Raw genomic sequence first — 22,148 nt, 5'->3', positions numbered from 1 at the left:
CAAACCGCAGACGTCGCAACCACCGTAGCTGGCGGCAGCGTACGCGACGGGTGTGCACGCACCAAACATCGCTGGCTCCGTGATCGCGATCCGCAAGCAGTTTGCGGCGCCGTGCGGCCCGCATGTAGCCATCTCTAGTCATGCTGTACGCGCCATGAGAAGTACGCGGAGGCGGGCGGAGTGAGATGGAAAGAAGCTAAAACAACCTCCTTTACTGCTGCTAGCCGCAAGCAAGGGCGCGACTAAAGAGAGCGAAAGCAGCGATCGAGTCATGTGTCGACCTATTGGAGAGGCAACAGTGTGAGCCCCTGAACATGACGCGTCGTAGCAGACACGTCAACAGAATAAAAATAAGAACCTGCAAACCTGTGGCAGATGGCAGAACAACCCTTGAACCCGTAACCGCATACACGTGCCATGAAACGCACAGCCCGCATGATCGCTTAACACAATAGAGTACAGTCGAGCCCACTTATAACGACACCACTTAAGACGAACTTTTGCTTATAATGAACGAGACCGGAGCGACCGCCAAAATATACAATACTTCAATGGCACAAGATCGCACGTATAACGAATGTCCATGAGCGCTGCCGATCGGTTACAGCGAACGGACGGCGTAAACCCGGCGCCCCGATACGAGATAACGATGGGCTCCCATCCCTTTTGGTCTGTTTTCGCAATCCTCCTCACAAGTGAGCTACCCTTTGCTCGCCGACGCGCGCTGCCTACGAGTGTCGGCGCGTGGTGTGGCCTCCAAGGCCACGCTGCCGCCCCTCCTCGCAACTCCGCTCTCCTCTCCTCTCGCCATTCCCTCGTCTTCGCCTGTCTCCACGGCACCGGCCGCCGGCATAGTCTTCGAAGTTTCGCCGTTTCGTTTCCTGGCTGTTCCATTGAGCGGCCGTGCCAGGGGCGCGGGGCGCCAGGAGGCAGGCCTCTCCATACACTAGCGGTTGTACTGTTTGCACAGGCAAACTGAATGCACAGCGGCGCGCGCGCGCCGCTGCATTCAGTACGGCGGTGACGGTTCGTGGCCTCCGAGGCCATGGGCGGTTGAAAGCAACTACGGTAGGAGCCAACAGGTGGCAGCACTGACGCTCAGGGATGCCTCTCATTGGTCTCCCCGCTACATACCATGCCCCGCTGTGTGTCCGTTCCGTTCCGTTCCATTCCTTAGGCACTTCCTCGCTTGCCTCGCGTGACTGTCGCACGTGCGCATGTGCTCCGTCAGTTGCGGCGCTTTGTTGTCATTTTCGTGTGTGTGGTGTGAGCGCTTCGTCTGTCGGGCCTGAGTCGTATAATTCGGGATAGCGGACGGGAATTGCCTGCCTCCAGCGGTCACGAAACGAAAAGCGCATGAGATGGCAACGAAGCGAGCAATTGTGACGGAACTGTCTCAAGGTGCTAAAAATTGCGAGCTGGTGAAGAAGTACAACGTGTCGAAATCAACCATCTCGACAATTCTGAAGAATAAGGAAAAGATCGCCAGCTCCGACGCCAACACAGCGGACAGAAAGCGCCTGCGGAAGGCCACCTATGCGGACGTAGAGGATGAGCTGCTGAAGTGGTTCGTCGACGCAGTACCGGACGTCGGGCCTGATGCCTCCAATGATGATGATACCGGCGGCGATTTGTGGCAGCGCGTCGTCGACTCCAACATGGGAGGCCCTGGCATTGGTTGGCAGGATTTTATTTCTGCGGATGAAGACGCGGATATTGTGGAACCGTGCACGGACGACAGCATCGTTTCTGAAGTGCGGGCCGAGAGCGACGCGGAAGAATCAGATGAAGATGAAACGTCTGAGACAGCACCCGTAAGCACATTTGTAGCAATGGGCTATATATAGAGGGCCTCAGACAACTTGTCTATGCCAAGGGACTCGGCGAAGAGCACGCTAGTGCTTTAAATAAACTGGAGACCGCCCTCATCGCATCTGCACTGCAGAAACAGACGAGCATTACAGACTTTTTTGCTAAGAAATAAATTTCGTGTTTTGACCGCCAACTTTTTTTTTTCTCTTTTTTAGTTTGTGGTCCAGTTACTACGAACTTTGGGATATAACGAACGGACGCCGCGTGACGCTCAGGTTCGTTATAAGCGGGCTCAACTGTAGCGCGCGCGTAGCGACCACACCCCCCAGCAAAGAAGGTGGCGGGGGTGGGCGCTGTCGCTCCACATTCTTTTGTATATACGTACCAACACAACGCGGGGCTAAAATATGAACTTGTAGAAAGATATTACAGATGGCGCAGCCCGTACAAGTGCGCCAGCTTCGCACTCAGGCGCGAAGTTTTGAATGCACGATAGAGAACGTACCGGTTCGTCGGTGACACAGTGGGGGGGAAGCACAAAAACGTACCGGTATGTTCGTGGCATCGAAAGGGTTAAGAAGTGGCAGATTTCTTTTTTTTGCTAGAGTCAGCCATCCCTGTTGTCGTGCTGAATGCGCAGCATAGCGTAAGCTATGGCAGCTGCGGGCGTTAAGAAGCGGCAAATTTGTTTTCTTTTTTTTTTGCGAATCATCCATTCTTGTCGTGCTGAAAGTGCAGCTATGGCGACTGCATACGCTAAGAAATGGCAGATTTTCCTTTTTTTTTTTTTGTGAGAGCCAACCATCCTTGTCATCGTGCTGAATGTGCGGCGTAGCATAAGCTACAACCTGCGGACGTCAAGAAGCGGCAGATCTAAAAAATATATATCTTTTGCGAAAGTCGACCATACTTGTCATTGTGCTGATCGTGCAGCGTAGCATAAGCTATGGGGGCTGTGGACGTTAAGAAGCGGCCAGTTTGTTTTTTGTTTTTTTTGCAAGAGTTGTCCATCCCTGTATCTATGAATCAACGAAAGCATGCGATCAGCTCCGAATATGACACCAGCTTTTAGTATTGTTTGCTTCAAATGACAGTTGCAGCTATCATGCTTTCCAATGATTTTTGCGGCAGTGGACTCCGCCCGCCCCAGCGTGGCGTGATATAAATCAAGCCATCACGGGCACTATGCCAAGTTCGCACCCTGCCACCGCAAGAACTATACATCAAAAGTATAGTTAAAAAATAAATATGCGCAGCATCTTGGCGTACTGCCAATAAATGAGATGTGGATGCGACGGCCGGAATGGAGGGACGCGCTACCGAATAGAGAATGTCTTTTAAGTTCTCAGCAGCAAAAGTGGAGGGTGGGTTCATTACACGACAAAAATGGTATTTTTCACTATCACAAGCAATGTTTCAAGCCATTTTGTGTATATTGAATTATATATATAGAACTATTTCCCAATCCCCTTCGAGTTTGATATATCCGGGTCTTGTGACGAGTGCACAATTTCAACATGCCCAAAGAATAACACAGATGTAAGGGGGGAACCCAAATTGGCATTAGAATAGTAAGACTGTGCCCCCAAAAAATAAATAAACGGCCGGGCGAGCCTGAAAGAAGCACACCGCTGTGTTCGGGGGCAGATGAATGTGCAGTCAATAATCATGGGCTGACGCAGAGTTTTGTGCCGTGAATTGATAATGCAAACTTCCAGATAATGAAAGTTCTTTTTTCTAGTTCCTTGAAATTTTTAGGCAGCAAGCATGCACTGAATATTTATACAGTTACAAAATCTGCGCCCAGGACTGACTAAAATAACATGCATTGCGCATAAAAAGATCAAGGGCAAAGGAATGTGAGAAAACATATGCATGGTGAGTAGAATGGTGCTTTAAGTTTGCTGGATGCCCAGTTTATGTCAGAAATAGTTGTAAAGATATCAGGGGTCTGATCACTAGGGCCTTGCATCTCGGGAAATCCTTGTGTGGTTGAATAGTGTGATACCACAGCTGCCCTAAGCACATCAGTGCCATCACATTGTACGCCAAGAGTGCATTTTGCTAAGCCAAGACGAGTCTCACGCCTATCGGGAGTTATCATCCTACCACTGCTACAATTTACCACCAGAGTTGAATGCTTTAGAGTGCAGCGCTTCGTGGGTTGAGCGGTGTTGGCAGAAAGAACGAATGAGGAGCACAGCTGAGGGTGAAAGAGAGCAGACACAAAGCGTAGAGAAAAGTATGACGATAGTGAAAAGAGAGCAAGAATGGAAGCAAAGGAGGAGGGTGACAGGAGGGGGAAGGAGGAAAGTGGCACAATGTGTCATGCTCCCGGGCTTTCGGTCTGGCACAAGCCCGTGCAGTGCTCTACCCACAACACTCAAACTAAACTGCCGTGACAGAAAGGGTTAGCATGTGTGCACGTACCTGTTGGTGACCCCAGTGACGATGTGGGCACCCATGCCGATGCAGACGCCCAGTGTGGTGTCATCCCGCACTCGGCCGCCCAGGCGATTCGAGGCCTCCAGCACAGTTACCCGCATGCCCAGCCGGTGTAGGTGGCGAGCCGCAGAGAGTCCTGCCGGACCAGCGCCCACCACCAACACACGCTGCGCACAACATGCGATGAGACTCGGTGGGTGCATCATGTCCCCTTTCTGGGGCCAGTACAACACTGCAACGCTACTAGAACACTCGCTGAGATAGATCTGCTGTGGTTCAGCACACAAAGCCATGGTTGCTATTAGCTGCCCAATGCCACAGCTAATACGGCTGTATCATCTGCTTGAAAATGTAGGAATATAATGACAGTTGATGTGAGTACGCAGATGAGTGCACAACATAGCAAGTGCTGTGATCACGCTCTCAAGTAAGACCATGGGGAAATATAGGTTTCACTAAGGGTCCTAAGCCAGAGACACAGTGATTACCACTGCTGAAAAACCTACTGTGAACAGGAAATCTAAATGGGCCCACAAAAGAACATGTTTGTAAGTGCGCACCTGTCGGCAGGTAGGTGGCAGGGGCGGGCAGGGCCGGTCGACTGGCAATGCCCCATGGTTGATGAGGCCCCTGGCGGTGAAGAAGCGCAGCACTCGGCTGGCCTCCAGGAGGCAACGGATGCGCACCAGGCCGCGGCAGAGCAAGTGACGCGACACCCACGCCATGTCCAGCCATGCATGTGGCCGCAGAGCCCACAGGGCCAGCACCACGTTGCGCACACCCAGGTACATCACCTGCTCAGGCGTCGAGCAAGCCAAAACATATACACTGAACAACGGAAACATGTCGCCTGCCTTATACGAAACTCCAGTAACTACTCTCTCTGCACTAGAGAGCAGGCTGAGGATCTTTGCGAACTCAAATGCACAGCCACATTTTCCAAGGGCAAGATCTCTTGCCCTGCATAAGTATCATATTCATTCGCACAAGGAAACTTGATACAGTCGAACCCAGATATATATCAAACTCGAAGGGGATCGCGAAATAGTTTGATATATCAATAATTCAATATACAGAAATCGACTTGCGACGGCACTTACGATGCGAAAAAACGATACCGTATTTGTCGCGTAATCAACCCACTCGCATAATGAACCCACCCTCCACTTTTGCAGCTGAAAATTTGATTAAGAAGGAAAAAAAAAGTGTTAAGGCCAGCTCGCTCACATTGATTGAGCGATCTCAGCTACGAGCAGCAGCAACAGAGCGAAAAATTTCGAACTTGTTGGAACTGAGTCCCTCTCGCCGCTCGAGCCAACGCGGCCGCTCAAAACAAGGTTTCTGTGTCGCCGCCGCAGAAATCACGAGCATTTTCGCTTGCATGTCGATGGAGCGTGCCACTCCGTTTCGGTCGTCTCATTCACAGCTCATTTCTTGGCAGCGAGTCAAGATGCTGCGTAGCGATAACAGGGAGCGAACTTGGCAGAGTGCCCGTGATGGCTTGATTGCATAAGCCTGGTTCAATTTATCATGCCGCGCTTGGGGCCGGCGTAGTCCACTGCCACAAAATCATTGGAAAGCGTGATAGCTGCAAATGCTGCTTGAAGCAAAAAATGCTAAAAGCCAGTGTTATGATCACAGCTGACCACGTGCTTTCGTTGATTCATATATGCAAGAATAAACGACTCCCGAAAAAAAAGGTCTGCCTTTTCTTATTGTCCACAGCCGCCATATCTTACACTACGCCACGCGTACAGCACAACGATTAGATTGGACGACTCTCGCATAAAAAAAAAAGATATCTGTCGCTTCCGCAGGCGCTGGCCATAGCCACTTCAGCCAGAGGGTTCACTTCACCGCGCGCAGAGGGTTCACAACACACGCTGGAGAAAGTGTCCGACGTTCTGTCTGAAAAGGGGCTGAGCTGCCTTGGCTCATGCGTAGCGCGTGCTACTGCCAATGAATGCCGGGAGCAAGGAAGGAGAGAGATAGCTCGGCAATAAAATGGGCAAACCCTTGCGCTTCACTCTATCGCGTTTTTCCCCTCTCGTTCCCACCGGTTCTCTCTGGTTCATTCATGCACATGGCTTGCAAATGTCACGTGCTGGCGCACTAAAAACGATAACCGCAGATGCGCGCGCCTTTGAGGAAAGGGCGCGGCGCTGCCCTAGACCAGCCATTGCCGAACTGTCCCCTCTCATTCCTTCCACGTGTGGCCTGAAAACGTTACGCGGCAAACAGCCGAGGGTGATGCGGTCATCTTTGGGGAAGGCACACTTTCGAGTGCGTGGTGCGGAGTTCGATATATCAAACGACCGATGAAATTGAGTTTGATATATGACGCGGCTTTCCTTTACTTTTACATGGGATTTTCAAGGGGATATTCTGTGAGTTCAATACAGTCGAACCCGGATATATCAAATTTTGGTTATATCGAACTTACGGAATATCCCCTTGAAAATCCCATGTAAAAGTATAGGAAAGCTGCGACGTATATCGAACTGAATTTCACCAGTCGTTCAATATATCGAACTCCACACCATGCACTGGAAAGTGTGCCTTCCCCAAAGACGATCGCATCACCCTCACCCTCGGGTGATGCGGGAGTCGTTTATCGTACGGGGAAAGTAAGCGCAAACAAAGAGACAAACACAAGAGAGGAGACAAGACAACGCGCTTCTTCGCATTGTCTTGTCTCCTCTCTTGTGTTTGTCTCTTTGTTTGCGCTTACTTTCCCCGTACGATCATGAACCAACTAGCCTAGCAACAAGTTCTACTTCAGAGTCGTTTATCCTTGCACTTATGAATCAACGAAAGCACGCGGTCAGCTGCGATCATGAGACCGGCTTTTAGCATCTTTCACTTCAAACAGCATTCAGCTATCACGCTTTTCAATGATTTTGTGGCTGTGGACTACGCCCGCCCCAAGCGCAGCGTGATAAATCGAACCAGGCTTGGGCAATCAAGCCAAGACGGGCACTCTGCCAAGTTCGCTCCCTGCCATCGCAGGAGCTATCAAAAGATAAACACGTTGTGACGTTATCGCTGCGCAGCATCTTGGCACGCTGCCAAGAAGAGCTGTGGATGAGATGACCGAAACCAAGTGGCGCGTGCCATCGACATGAAAGTGAAAACGCTCGCGATTTCTGCCGCGGCGATACAAAAACCTTGTTTTGAGCTGCCGCGGTGGCTGAGCGACGAGAGAGACGTAGTTCCAACAAGTTGAAGATACCTCGTTATGTCGCTGCCACTCGTCGCTGCCACTCGTTGCTGAGATCACTCAATCGCTTGCTTGCATGTGAGCGAGCTGGCCTTAATGCCTTTTTTTTCTTCCAAATTCTCTGATGCAAAAGTGGTGGGCGAGTTCTTTATGCGAGCGGGTTGATTACGCGGCAAATACGGTATCGTTTTTTTCGCGTCATAAGTGCTGTCGCAAGTCGATTTCTGTACAGCAGACTCCCTTTAAGACGAACTCCAAGGGACCATGAAAATTGTTCGTCTTATCAGAAGTTCGTCTAATCAGGAGTGCTTCCAAAAATGATGTTTGAGCATGCAGAGTGTGTCCAAATACCTCGTATATGAGAACAAATGAATAAAATGGCCTTTCAAGAAAATAAACTGCAATACAAGCATTTATTGGACTAATGATTGTCTACTACACTTTGCAGTAGTAAGGCATCAGGCATTGTTGACTGTTACCCAGTCTAATTTTTTTTTGTATCTGTCGTGAAAATCGACGGCCTACTACAAAAGCAGACATCTCGCTTAACTTTTGAAGATACCCTTCAGTGCCCTCACACTGTTCAAAAAACTGCACTAAAGTGTCTAGGCAGGCATCAGTTGCATCACAGGTAACTAGTGCAGATTCAGACAAACATTCAAGCTGTCATCTTCAGCAGCAGTTTCCGATGGTAGGTCAAGCACTTCTTCAATCAGAGCGTCCAGTGTGTCAGCCCTACACGTTTCCACACTTTCGTCAATGCTGACATGCGCACTGATGTCAATGAACACACCCTTACTGCTCAGCGCAGAAACAATGCTTCTATCCTCTAAGTTCGCAGTGTGGTCCCCATTCGTAGTATCGCAGTCATTCTGCACTGAGCAATCACTAAGCGCCACAAATCCTGCATGGCGGAAGGCGTTGGCAATAGTGGCTTGAGTAACCTGCTCGCAGGCGCTTGTCAGTAAGTGGACAGCACTTAACAGGTTAACTGTGTACTTTTTACTGCTCTCCATGCAAATCAGCATCCTTTGCAGCAAAGAGCGACGATAGTGCCTCTTCAAGCTACTTATTACTCCCTAGTCCATAGGCTGCAGCTTCGCCGCTGTATTCGCTGCTAGAAACTCCAGTCGGATGGCATGAAGTCCGCCAATGTGGCCGTGTCCGAGACAGCTGTCAACAACAATGAGAACTTTTCTGTCTCTGGAAGTGGCGATCCATCTCTTGAAGCCACTGCTCGAAAAGTGCCTGTGTCATCCAAGCTTTTGAATTAGCCATGTACGTGACCGGCAGCGTTTTTATGTTTTTAAAGCAGCGTGGTGCTTTAGATTTGCCAATCACCAGCAACTTTAGTTTGACAGTCCCAGTTATATTTGCGCCCACGAGGACTGTTACTCAAAGCTTGCTCCATTTGCCCGCCACGCAGTCATCACCAGCAAATGCGAGCGTTTTATTTGGGAGTAGCTGGTATAAAAGTGCAGTTTCGTCCACATTGTATATGTCTTGAGGGTCATATTCATCCATGAGTTCATTCATCTTGTTCTGCCTCCAATCGCTGCAGACCGCTTCATCCACTGCAGCGGCCTCGCCGACAACACAACGAAAGGCCAGTCCATGCCTTTTCCGAAAACGGTCGAGCCACCCATCGCTCCACGCAAACTCGACATTCAGTCGCAGGGCAATTTCTTCTGCCTTAGCTTTCAGTAGCACTCCATTCACTGGCAAACTCGCACTGCGCGCTCTCTTCGCCCAGGCAAGCAGAGCGTCTTCAAGGTCTTTGTGCACTGCTGTGCGCATCCTCTTCCGCTTCGGCGCAAACTCACCATCTTCCAAAGAACTGGTAATCCGCACTTCGTCCTTCACGATACCGCTCACGGTACTTTTCGCGATGCCGAACTTGCCCACTATTTCAGTCTTTGAAAGCCGGCCGGTGCGAACTTCGGTCAAAACTTCGGCCTTCTCACAAAGCTCAAGCGACTTTTTTCGAGTTGTTGGCCAACTAGCCATAGTAGCAACACGGCAAACACGGCGCGCACGAAAACAAACAGCGCATACCACGAGGTGACAGCGTACAGCCTGGTAGAAAATTGCGGGACATGACGCGCACACCCGCCACGAACAATGGATCTGTGCACTGCGTAGTAGGCGTCATTGGCGGTCAGCAAAGGCGTGGAGCTCGGTAGCACAGGCATGACGACACTATCACGTGATCACCATTGGGAAACGTCATTGGCTGCTTTTTCTTCTCACCATTTTTTTTCCCGCATTTCGCTATTTTTGCTGGCCGGGCCGCGCATGCTCCTTTTTTTTTCTCTCTCTCTCTCTTCCTCTCTGCGCTCTGTTTCGTCCTTGCTCGAGGTCGTACCAAGAAAGCCGGCGCGACGCGAAACGCGAATTTACTCCTACTGCGGGGACAAAAGGAGTGAGCGGGGAAATGGTGGGAGAGGACGAGCAGCAGCACTCTTCCGCCTTCGTAGAATCGCATTTCCGACGCCGACGTGCTTGGGTCTGCGTGCGTCGGCGGCACGGATGGTCGTGGCACTGAAAAGCTTCTTTTTTTTTTTTTTTCTCTTTCCACTGAAGCGCTGCTCGGACGGTCGAGTAAGCTGCGCAGGTGGGGTGCGGCCGGCCGTGAAAATTCATCTTAACTGATTAGCAATTGCAAAGTGTTCATCTTAAGCGGATTTCTTTTGCATTGATTCTATGGGGAACCAAACAAACAACCTCCACTGTTCATCTTAACTGAGGGTTCATCTTAAGCGAGTTCGTCTTAACGGGAGTCTACTGTATATCGAATTATCGATATATCAAACGATTTCGAACTATTTTGCAATCCCCTCCAAGTTTGATATATGTATCCGGGTTCGACTGCATATCCAAAATTCGAATTATCCTGGTTTGATATATATCAGGGTTCGACTGTTTCCGGTGTTTCCGGTTCTTGGGGAATCATAGCCATAGTGATGAGTACTCCAAAAAACTAATTTCAGCGACAGCCTCAGCCCATCTCCAGACCAAATTAACCAGTCTTAATTATCTTAATTTCCGAATTAACAGGAGCTGAATTAACGAGGTTTTACTGAAGCGGGTCTGAAGGTGCAGCTTTCCCTAGACAAGTGCACAGGGATGTTTTATGGAGTCTTGGTTTAATGAAGGTGCTATGCATTTCTCTGATGTTCAAGTGGTCACCAGTTTTCTAATCATGCACTGGCATAAGTCACCAACACTACAGTCAAAAGCACAGCATTTTGGCACTGTGCCTGGCTTGCTGAGTGCTGCCCTCTGCAGGAGCTCTCATCAAAAAGTAAACACGCCTTGGTGTTATTTGCACACTGCCAAGGTCTATGCTGCACGCAGTAACAACGATTGCGCTAGCTCGAAGGACGCAGGAAAGAAATTAATCCTCAAGAAAGTAAATTATCAACAACGACCGAAATGGGGGGGGATTAACTGTGTGAGCACATACAACATTTTGCCACTAAATGTCACATCTTGCATGACTAAAACGAATGGGATGGCACAAACCAGTGCTGAAATGTCCCAAAAAGCAGCTTTTGTTGTGAGATCTAAGCAGTAATAATAAGATAGTTTTGAGAAGGAGCACACCGGGGAAAAATAAATACATAAAATAATACACCGCCAAGTAGCCTGTAACTGCCAGCCCTGAAACGAGTGCAAAAGGCCAATTCCTCCTTTTTGCTTGCGACCGCCAAGCAGTGAGAGAAGGGGAGATCAGGTGGGCTTGCCTGTTCGCGGGAGTACTCTGGGAAGGCATCCATCTCATATGTCTCCATGATGTCCGGGTGGAAGCAGAGTGCCTTGCCCTGCTCCCCAGGCCTGTAGAAGGGCTGCAGCAGTTGCGTCAGGCGCCCTGCACCACCACAAGGGGGGCACGGCTCATTTGCACAATTCACATTCATAAACTGCAGGTCAACTGGAAGCTGGAGGAGTCAGCTCCCAAGCAAAGCCAACATGCTTTTATGGGTGTGGGATTTAGGTAGAGCAACTGCTGAATTTAATTCTTGCTTTAAGTAGCGACTTTAGTGCAGGCACCTGCAAGGTATGTGCCCCATATGCCTGTAAGCTTAGCATCACCCCACCCCAGGCGCTGAAAAGGGGCACTTGTCTACGTGTGCCTCATGCTCCCTCTCGTTACTGTGCCACTGCAGTAGATTCGCAAATTTTACACAGAGAAGAGTGCCAGCAGCAATTGATATCAGCTTAGACTTGTCTGCTGGAACTCAAGAAAGCCATGTGTACTCCAACTGATGTACTATCGCGCTCGGTATGAGCTACACCGCGCAAACACATGCCCAAGAACACTCCGCAGACGTACAGTGGCGCCGATAGTGACGTATGTGCGAATTATCGGGAGAGAATATGGTTGCTGCTGTGATCGAGCATCACGACCGTTGCGGGTTCTAACTCTCTCCCTCTTTTTGCTTGCGGGGATATCAGTTCCAAAAATGACGACGGCAGTTTTTAAACTTCGAGCTTCGGCAAGTCCTGCTGCTTCCTGAAATCTATGATATTCAGTGACCCAATTTTCTGCTGAATTCCTTCATGTATTGGGGAATGCATAACTTTGTGCCACATGATCATATCCACTCGTAGTTTTTCAGTTTGCACATCAGATTCAAAAGAGAGAAGAAAGCAATACAATGATAGAAATGGCTAAGAAATAGACGAAGCCAAGCTAAAGAAGCAAACGGGATGACGCTCAGCTGCAGGAAGAACGCTACCCTTTCCTGACAGCGACAAAGATATGATCAGCGTCACTCTCAGGGTGTCTAGTAAACCACTATTTTCAAAATCTCAGACTTTCCAGGTTTTTCCCGACAATTTCAGTTCGAATTCCCTGACGAGTGAAGAGGCTCAAAAATGTAGCAGCTGATGATAATAAGCATAGATGAATAATTCCCAACAAAAAGCTATTTATTAATTATATTCTGCATTTTACAATAGTGAAAGGTTGTTATTAGTGCTAACGGCTGGTAAAAACATCAAAAGTTTACTGAAAATTAAAAGTGCACTGATTCCAGCCTCAGCGGAGCTCTTCGATACTACTAGTTGGGAAACTTCCTATAGGCCCCCTATGTATTAAATAAAAACTACAATTTCGATTGGTAAAATTCGGGTGTATATAGGATGGCTCACATCGAGGCACCCTAGGTGCATAATAGTGGCGCCGACCGCGGCCATTAGGAAACTGCATTTAAGTTGCAAACTTTCAGATTGTTGATAAATGAGCAGTCACCTAGAAAATGAAATTAGTAGTTGAAGTCTCGCTGTCGCGAAATTTCTTGAAGATAACAGCCGTAGAGTTAATTAAGGGGAGATGCAAGTCTTAGAGCAATCAAAATGGTCAAAAATCGATTTTGAGAAAAATCCATTTTCGGTATGTTTATCCGTTCGAACACCTGCACTCAAATTATTAACACTGAATTCGGCCAAGAAATTCAAAACGTCACGGCCGCCATTAAATGCCCCCTGAAAAGAGAAAATTTGATCAAAATTTCCGCACGTGCCGCGGGAGTTGTAGCTGGCCGATCACCGCCATCTTGGGCTTGGAAGCTTGAAACTGTTTTCTTTGTGCGGAATTCGGGCCATCTCAAAATGGCTTCACTCAAGCGGACTGGCTGCACTAGCTGTGCACACCGATTTTCCGAAGGATGTTTAGGTCTCTGATTAGCTCTCATGCAGCGCGGTTTTCAAGCATGCCATTCTGCATCTCCCATTGGCCAGCGTGATTGGCCATTTTTCTTTGTTTTGCATTCGTCGCCGTCCCTTCCGCTTCGTACAAGTCTGCGTTTGCGCTCGTGTTTCTTGATGCACCACTTTGTGCAGAGTTTTTCCTCGCAATTGAGATGCCCGGAAATAGTAGACTGTAACCGTGCATGCAACGAGCCTTTGGAAGCCGTAAGAAACGGGCATGGAACAAAAACCAGAAGACGCCGGCCACAAGCGTGTCGTCGGGACCTGAGTTACAGCCGATGCCAGACTTGTTAGATGTGCAGGGAACATAAACCACGCTGCCCGATGACGACACCGTGGGTTCAAATTACAGCGCGAATTACATGCCGGATCATGGTACACTTCGAGTTGATGCCGCCGCCGCATACTACTTTACGGCGTAAAGAGCCGGCACACTGTGTTGAGAGGTCAGCAAATTTGTTCTATCAGGGAAGTAATCAACCCAACGCAAGTTTCACCTCGCCGTCAGCACGGAATGCGATGCTGGTACCGAGTTCATAGTTGCGGACATGGAAGTGCTAAATAATTTTATCGTCCACACGAAGCGCGGAACCTGCGGCGAAGTGCGAGGACGTGAGAGCGGTCAACCACTGGTGCGGTATAACAGACCTTTTCAGGGCCACACAAATATTTGTCGAAGTGGGGCTCGGGCCTCCTTGGCTCCAGACTGCTAGTTGCCGCAAGAAACCGTATTCAGGGCTCAAAATACTGCCCTTGCAACTGGGCACCCTACCTAGCCCTGAGCTCCACGCACGTGCTTGGCAGCACAGTTCGCGATTGCTTTCGCACTGGCCACTGCCGGCGCGGTTATTCCTGCATTTTGTCGCATACTACGTTCACGCAGCGCTTCCGCATATTTTATCGAGTACCAAATTCACGTGCGTATTGGTTTATTGTGGCAGCTTAGCCATGGGTTGGCATCAAAGCGATTGGGCCTCCCTTCTCACCTTGCGGCACGGCCGCGCGCTCAGCCCACACACACAAAAAAAAAAGAATCTGCATGAATACCGTACTTGCTGTGTGCCATCTCAAATGAAAATACACTGCAGAATATACTGCGCCGTTTTCCCTGACTTGGCGAAATTTTTGATGGTTTCCATGACATTTCCCTGTTTTTCCCCGTTGCATAAAATTTCCCTGACAATTCCCGGTTTTCCCGGTTGCTAAACACCCTGACTGTACAACCAGCGAGTGTGCTCAGCCATGCTCTCGGGCAGTGTAGCTTATACTGAGCGCAATAGTATGGTGTTGTGGCAGAATCGTGCGTGTAGCAAAAACTCGGATACCAGGCACTATGGATCCAGGTATCGCATGCACGTGGAGACTGGCTCTGGCATATGTACAAACAGATAGGATACGCAGGCACACGGCACATACACCTAGGACATGTCCACGTAGTAGGGGTTTGATTACTGCGATACCATGACACGACGTATGCTGAACCAAGCTACACAAGGCAAGTGTTCCGAGAATGCTATCCATTTTAGACAAATACCTTGAGGTTTTGTAATAAGAAACATTCTGATGACGCCGAATATCAGGCTGTCCAATTTGCATCTGCTGGAAGCTCAAAATGTGGTCGTTACGTGGCCAAAATTGAATCAGTAGTAGTTCACCCAGCAGCTGCGGCCTACCAAAGCTGGGTGGTGCACACAAGACCGAAATCAGGCAGTTCTGACACTATGCAACAACATTGAATGGCATCAGGCCATTCTAACAACTAACCCTCGCGAGCATCCACATACTGCTTCCAGTATGCTGAAACCGCCGAAACTGCGCACTGGGCACGTGAAGTTTCACCTCACTGCCCGCTTCACCACTATGCTTCAATGCATTGACTTAGCGGTGAGGCATCCACAAAATGTGACAGAGCTACTTTGTGGAGGCACCACTACATCTACTGTGTCGCACAGAGAAAAGGGTGCCGGAGGCCTCTGCGATTTTTTAGCACTTCTTCAACGATCCTGACAGTGTGCGCAAAGATAAGCACTTCATGAAACCGGGAAAAACCATTGCTGCCACTCCTGTTTCATCTCAAATACGGACAACCATCATACAGGTGTCGGTTAGATAATATTACTGACGTGCATACTATTTCCAGCAGTTCTCGCAGGGCCATTCAATAATTCAAACTTTAAGTAAGTTAGCTGATCTTTCCCAGACATAACGAGAGTTTGCTTGAATTCACTTCGAAGCCAAAAAAATAACTATTCGCATGTCTAAAACGGAGTTCTTTACAGTAGTGGGCTGGATTAGTACAATCTGGCAGTTGGCCCACCCTTGCCGAATTTCGGGGTTCCTGGCATTTTCAAATTTTGCAGAGCTCTGATCCTTCGCTAGGGGGGTCACATGACCTTGACACTGTCACCCCCTAGACCAGTCAAAAAACCCATCTATATTTTGTTAGAGGGAAGCAGAGTTTCATAACAAGGAAACCACATACATTTTGCAAGGTGACACTCTAAATGCCATTGCATTAAAAAGGCAATCGTGGCAGGACGCACATTAACAGGTCAAAATTACAGTGCCTGCAAAATACGCATATAGGTGCAAGGAGACCACCTCACCTGCTTCGAGGTAACAGTCACTGGTGCCGCTGACACCATTCTGCTGCCGTGCTGGTTTCTCAGAAACTGAAAGTAGGGTACGAGCATCCTGGTTTCATTAAACGTGACTATTACCACACTGGCAGTGGTAGCCATGCTTATCTGGGCCTGTACCCCAACACTTTCACAGCACCCAACGCAATGCCTTAAATGGGCACCTGCTCACCTTTCTGTCATGTGCACTCCCTTGATTAAAAGAACTGTCAAATGTTGCTGCCTACGCAGAAACAGCGTGAGCCAGCAGCGAAGGTGAAAGTGTCAGCAGCTGCCACAGTCACACTATCAGTGCAACCACTAAGTTTTTCCACGTTAATGACTGCAAAGAACAAGGGCTATTTTGGTTCTTGCTTGACATTGCCCTTTCGAATCGTCAAGCAAAAGCCGCACATGGAGGAAAGCTGTATTTAAAGAAATTTTGCCAACATTTTTCTGTCTGGCTGTAACCGGGTTTAAAACTGAAGCCCATCAAAGAGCTTGCAGTGCAGCAAAACCGGGATGTGAAGGCCATGTGGGCTAGCTGTTGTCATGAATGCTGCATTTTGGAACCATCCTGCAACCGACGCTCTATTTCCACGTATCCACTTTCAAATTCATTACGGCAGCCATTGAACAAGCTCCTTTCTCCCCGAGACCATTAAATCAAACAGTGATATGAAACTTGTTTTCACTGACAGCAGTTGTCCCCTAATGAAATGTGGCGAGGATGCCAGCCTAGAAAATAATGTTTATTGCTGCTACTTCTATTTTAAAGAAAATATTCTGGGGTGTGAGAGACAGGGCATTCAGATTCCTAATCAGCTGTTTCTTAAAATCTGATTTTGTAACAGACTTCTGCGATCTGTTCCCCTCCCAAGCAACGAAACAAGTTTCACCGTCGGGGCTCTCTGAAGAAGGGCTGATGCCAACACCGTCTGCATAGTAGTCGCCCAGGAACTGATGAGCCGGTGAACTTATCAGCAACGGGGCTTGTGTGAGTGTGCAGATCCACTCTGGCTGCAAGGCTGCCGCAGCATTCTGTGCAAACAATGGTTAATGAAACGGACATTTAAGCAGCAGTCGGGTGTCGAAAACCACACTTTGTGCACAGTTCAACAGACCACCTTGCGATTCCTCTCATCTGAGGCAACACTTAAAACAAAAGCACAGAGGAAGACAGCGACTATACTGGGGGATGTGATTTTGCATCATGTGCAGTCTGCATGTGACGCAGAAGCCAAACAGCATGAATGTCAATGCAGGCATCGATAAAATTAGTCGCAAGAGGCGTCCCACGCTGTTTACTTGCGCTTTGTACAGTAAAACCTCGTCAGGACACGAAGAAAACAGTTCATATTAACTGCGCACAGCAAAATAATTTCATTCCAAAGAGCGCATTACCTTCACTGCACAGTCTGCAATGGCACATAATGCCATGCAAAATTGTGCCCTTGCCATATAAATAAATATAATAATGCCCTCATTGGCCATTACCACTGCATTTAGTTTTGTAGCCTTCCACAGGATGAAGTTGCACAAAGTAATGATGCAATCGCATGCACATACAGCAACAAACACGCAACGGTGCAATCGCAAAGGCAGCAACTGTACGCAAATGAAGATCAAAACTGAAAAAAAAAAAAAAAAAAAAAAAGAAGTGCTCTGCCCTGCTTTCCAGTCTTGCTTGGCATGACCAACTAGCAGCAAGCCAAACTGCATGCGATCCTAGTGTTTCAGATTTGAGTGTGCACGCAACCCGGAGATTATCATATCTTATGAGTTTGCTCTTGCATTATCAACTGTTTGCATGAATAAGTCACCCCCAACACAAATGAACCATGTAAATGGCGTGCAATTCAAATCTTCTTCAGCAGAAATGATGCACATTCAAATAACTGATGCGCAATCAATAACCACATATTGTTTGCAGATGCCCTGGCCCTGTGGATGTGCAGGGCAGTGATAACCAAATTGAGCATACACTCCAGCAAGCAATCCATTTCATTGAAAAAGGCTAGGGTGCTAGACTGAGAAATCGGAAGCGCTCATTCTCACGCAAATGCGATCGCAAATGTAATAACACTAAGGGTCAATGGCAACATTATGTCAAACATGACAACCATTAGAGTTCTGGGACAATATTCTTGTTCACTATAGACCTGGGATAACAAATTCAGGCCAACGGCAGTACCTCGAAAAGCAATTAGGGGGCATGAAAGAAGCTAGTCCTGCTTAGGCTAGCCCAGTCTTTTGTAATTGGCAGGACAGCCTGTGTGGCGTCACACTTGGGGCTTCACAAGCAGAAAAGAAAAAACGTGGCGTTCTCATTCGAAAAGGAATCAAAACGGAACTAGGTTTACCACCCAATACAGTGCAGTTCACAAAACCTGAAATTCAGATCGTTATAACCGATTATCATTATATCTGGACCGGCAAAAAAACAAAGAAAAAAAGAAGCCCACCCACGTATTTTCCCATGCATGTAGGCTTGCCTAGTTACGATGAATAAATCGGGTTGAACAACGCTTATCGTAAAGAGCACTAAACACTTTATTACAGAATACATCAATAGCCATAAAATAACTTAAGCATATTTAACCCTTTTGAGGGTTTTTGGCGTAAATGTACGGCGGCAGTTTTCCGTCCCGCAAGGTTTTTGCCGTATCGGCACGGTTTAAATTTTCCGTTCGAAATTTCACGCCCTAATGACGATGCATGCTCACTGGGAGGTGCTGCCACCTCCTAGGGCTTACAAGAAGCGCTTGAAATTTATGGTGCTGCCTTCCTGCGAAGATAAAACAGAAGTGATTCCCAGCTACAGAGTGTGGCCCGGTCAACGGCAATACCGCCGCCCTATTGAAGTTTCGGTTTCGCCACATGGTGGCAACCGAGGCACGAAACTTGATTTTTGACCAACACTATTCCCACTTCGAGTTATAGACCAATTCGCTCTCGCCCTACCATCTGATCTGCTGACCGTCCTGGTTAGCTCAGTCAGTAGAGCGACTGCCCCGGAAAGGCGGTGGTGCCGGGTTCGATTCCCGGATCAGGACGAATTTTTCTTTAACTACGAAGTTTCTGAGAAAGCTGTATAGCTTTCCTTTGTAGCCGTTTGGCTGCGCTTGGGTGGATGCAATGAGTAATTACTGCCTTATTAGAAACTTGATTTTTATTTTTATGGGCGCTTCCCTGCAGGAGATAAACCGAACTGATTCCTAGCTGCAGCTTGTGGCCTAGGCTGCAGCAACGCCTTTGCATGGTTTCAGTTACCTCCTCCTCTCCCCCCTCCCTCCCCCTTCCGTGATCACAATGGAGGCGCGCAAGACTTGATTTTTATTTTTATGGCCACTCCTGGTGCAGGGGCCACAGAAACAGATTTCCATCCTTATTGGGGCTGCTACTAGCTTGTTTATCATCGATGCCCACAAGGTATTCCTGCTCTCCTTGTGGTTTCCTGAGGTTCTTGAGTTTGCAGTGTGGAGCAACGTGGCCTCCAAAATACAGTCCCTAATATTTTTCTACAGCTTTTCCTTGACTTTATTTATACTGAACTTTCAAAATCCGCAATAAAGTAATCTGACCATCTGGGAAAGCTTTTTTAGAGAAAATTCGACCCTCAAAGGGCTAAAGAAGTCGGGAACTTGTGCTTGCTTGAGCAGCAGCTGAAGCTTGACAATCACTGTGAGCATCGCTTCCAGTAGCGTGTACGCACGCGGCAGTCCTCTTTGCGTGCACGAAACCGATTAGCGACTGGATGAACTGAATGATATCCCCAGCCTTGATGATCGTTAAAATCGTAGAGTGCGAATGTCTGCATTTTTTCACGAGGTTTCCAACCTTGAAACCCTGACAAAAATCCAGATGAATCTGCCGTTTTATCTCGTGAGCTATCACGCCGTCCATCAATGTGGTCGCCGCCATCATCCACGGATGCAGAATCGGCGATGGCGATGCCAATACGGCCACAGTAGCACCCTTTGCGCGGCTGTGATTGCGATGATGATAGTGGTCATTTCCTTCCGTTTTCGCCGCATATGTTGAGTTTTCACGTCACTGCCTTCTTAAAATTTATCGTTTATTTATTATTCAATCAAATTTTCATGGCAAACACCTACCGGGCGGCGATAAAGCTATCGTTGTATCCGATGTACCACCGATAATCGATCGTTATATCTGGTTTATTTTTACATAGGGACAATGGGAAAAATGATAAATCTCAAGAATTTGATCATTATAAGCGATATATCGCTATATCTGGTATCTTAATAAGTGGACTGCACTGTACATCGACAAACAGGATTTTGAGTCTAGAGCTTTCTATTACAGTTAAACCGCTATGTAATGAACCTCCACGTAGGGAATTCCTCGATATTACGAAGCTTTTCAATTCCCCAACACCGCCCCCATTGCAGTGAATATATTTGAAAACTCCATGTAATGAACATGTCTCAGCAGTTGACTTAGATATTGCCGCGAAACCTTCAAAACTGTATTTGTTGTTTTAAGCAGCCGCCGGCATGCGGGCTTATCACTGTGATCCTGGCACGCGTATCAATTCTGTATCCTGTGTTTGTTCACGCTCGTTGTCGATACGACGCATTATTTTTTTTTGTCTCGAACGATGCATCGAGATCTGTCTCGAAGATTCTGGTCACTTGCGCATGTTTCTACAATGCAGTTTGCGATGTTATGTAGATTGTTCTGAGCAGCCTTTGTGTTGTGTTGTGTTGGGTTGGGTTTTATGGCGCATAAGCAACTAAGGCTATCATGCGCCAAGAGCAAGGTTAATGTATGTTTTGGTTGCAAAAGAGGAAATGGATATGTTAAATCTATAGTTTGTTTAAAAAGTTTCCTTCTTCTAGGAAACTGAGAACAGATGCTAGGTTTACAAGTGCTCTTTCTCCTAAAAGCAAGGTGGGATGGAATGGGATGGTATGATTGTAAAATATAGTAAAATGTTTTCTCCGTAGTGCTTCAAGTTTTGAGCATGTAATTAGAATGTGGTTTACAGTGAGTATCTCGTTGCATTCTTCACAGGTCGGTTTGTTATGTTTCATTAGCAGAAAGTTATGCGTAAGATGTGTATGTCCAATACGAAGACGGCATACTATCACTTCCATAAAACGTTGTTGATGTGTGCTCGATTTCCATTCTCCTAGTACAGGCTTTATGAGGCGCAACTTATTATTTTCTTGGTTGTTCCATCTGGACTGCCATTTATTCATCTGTTTATGTTTTATTAATTTCAAGCAATCACTATGTGGTATGTTTACTTTCTGAATCAATTTATTGTGGGCAAGTGCAGCACATTTGTCTGCTCTTTCATTGCCGTCAATGCCTACGTGACTAGGGATCCAACAGAACACTATGTTATGTCCTTGTGTCGTGATCATTTTTACATTATGTATTATGTCACCGATTAGAGGCACGGCAGCATTTCTGTGATTTAAAGCCATCAGTACACTCAACGAATCGGTGTAGATGACACTGTTCCCAATGCCTTCATTCACTATTTTTTCTACAGCTGTCAGGATAGCACAGGATTCAGCTGTAAAGATTGATGCGCACTGAGGAAGCCTAATTATTTGTTCCCAGTTGTCTTCAACTACGGCACAGCCAACATAAGTAGAAGTTTTTGATCCATCTGTATAAAACTCTGTATAATTACTGTACTTTTCTTTTATTGTGCGAAATTCTTGTATTATATGCTCTTTAGGAGTTTGGCTTTTGTTGAAGTGTGTTAGAGTGAGATCACAGACTTTTGGAACTTTGTACCATGGGGGTAGGGGGCTGTTTTTTGGTGCAGTGTCGGGCAAGGTGTCCAGAATTTCTAGCTCACTGCAAATGTCTTCGAAACGCATTATCAGTGGCCTCGTTGCTTGTGGTTTATTTGTGAAAATTACTCGTGAGCGGCATGTTGAGACTATTGGATAGCAGAGGTGTTTTTTCTGTGACCTTATTTTAAGGACATAAGCACATGTGAGTGAAGCCCTTCTATCTTTCAGCGGAGGCTCATTCGTCTCTGCATACAGACTATCAACAGGGGATGTTCTGTAAGCGCCACAAGAAAGGCGTAAACCTAAGTTATGTAGTGGGTCCAATTTCCTTAGATATGATGGTCTAGCCGACCCGTAGACTATGGACCCGTAGTCCAAGCTAGACCGCACAACAGATCGATATATATGTAGAAGACACGCCCTATCAGACCCCCAGTGTTTCAAAGAGAGAACCTTCAGTATGTTTAGAGATTTTATGACTTTCCTCTTTAGGATGTTTACGTGAGGCAGGAATGTTAGTTTTCTGTCGAACGTTACACCCAAAAATTTATGTTCGCT

At 47.5% G+C, this 22,148-nt stretch overlaps 1 protein-coding gene across 3 annotated transcripts in view; it reads right to left on the bottom strand.

The window, feature by feature from the left end:
- The window catches only part of LOC146192208 (lysine-specific histone demethylase 2-like), a 139,764-nt gene that overhangs the window by 77,206 nt on the left and 40,410 nt on the right, over positions 1-22,148 (bottom strand). For all 3 annotated transcript variants that reach the window (XM_084602382.1, XM_084602380.1, XM_084602381.1), the window contains exons 6-10: positions 16,710-16,851; positions 15,799-15,864; positions 11,224-11,348; positions 4,818-5,051; positions 4,243-4,424 (exon numbers count right to left, since the gene is read on the bottom strand). In XM_084602382.1, coding sequence (XP_084458508.1) covers positions 4,243-4,424; positions 4,818-5,051; positions 11,224-11,348; positions 15,799-15,864; positions 16,710-16,851 — 749 coding nt within the window. The remainder of the gene's footprint in view (positions 1-4,242; positions 4,425-4,817; positions 5,052-11,223; positions 11,349-15,798; positions 15,865-16,709; positions 16,852-22,148) is intronic.

Source organism: Amblyomma maculatum, chromosome 4 (assembly GCF_055883805.1).
Source record: "Amblyomma maculatum isolate TAMU_Amacu chromosome 4, ASM5588380v1, whole genome shotgun sequence".
Lineage (NCBI taxonomy): Eukaryota > Metazoa > Arthropoda > Arachnida > Ixodida > Ixodidae > Amblyomma > Amblyomma maculatum.
The sequence above is the reverse complement of the archived record's forward strand: the minus strand, read 5'-3'. Positions and strand labels throughout refer to the sequence as shown.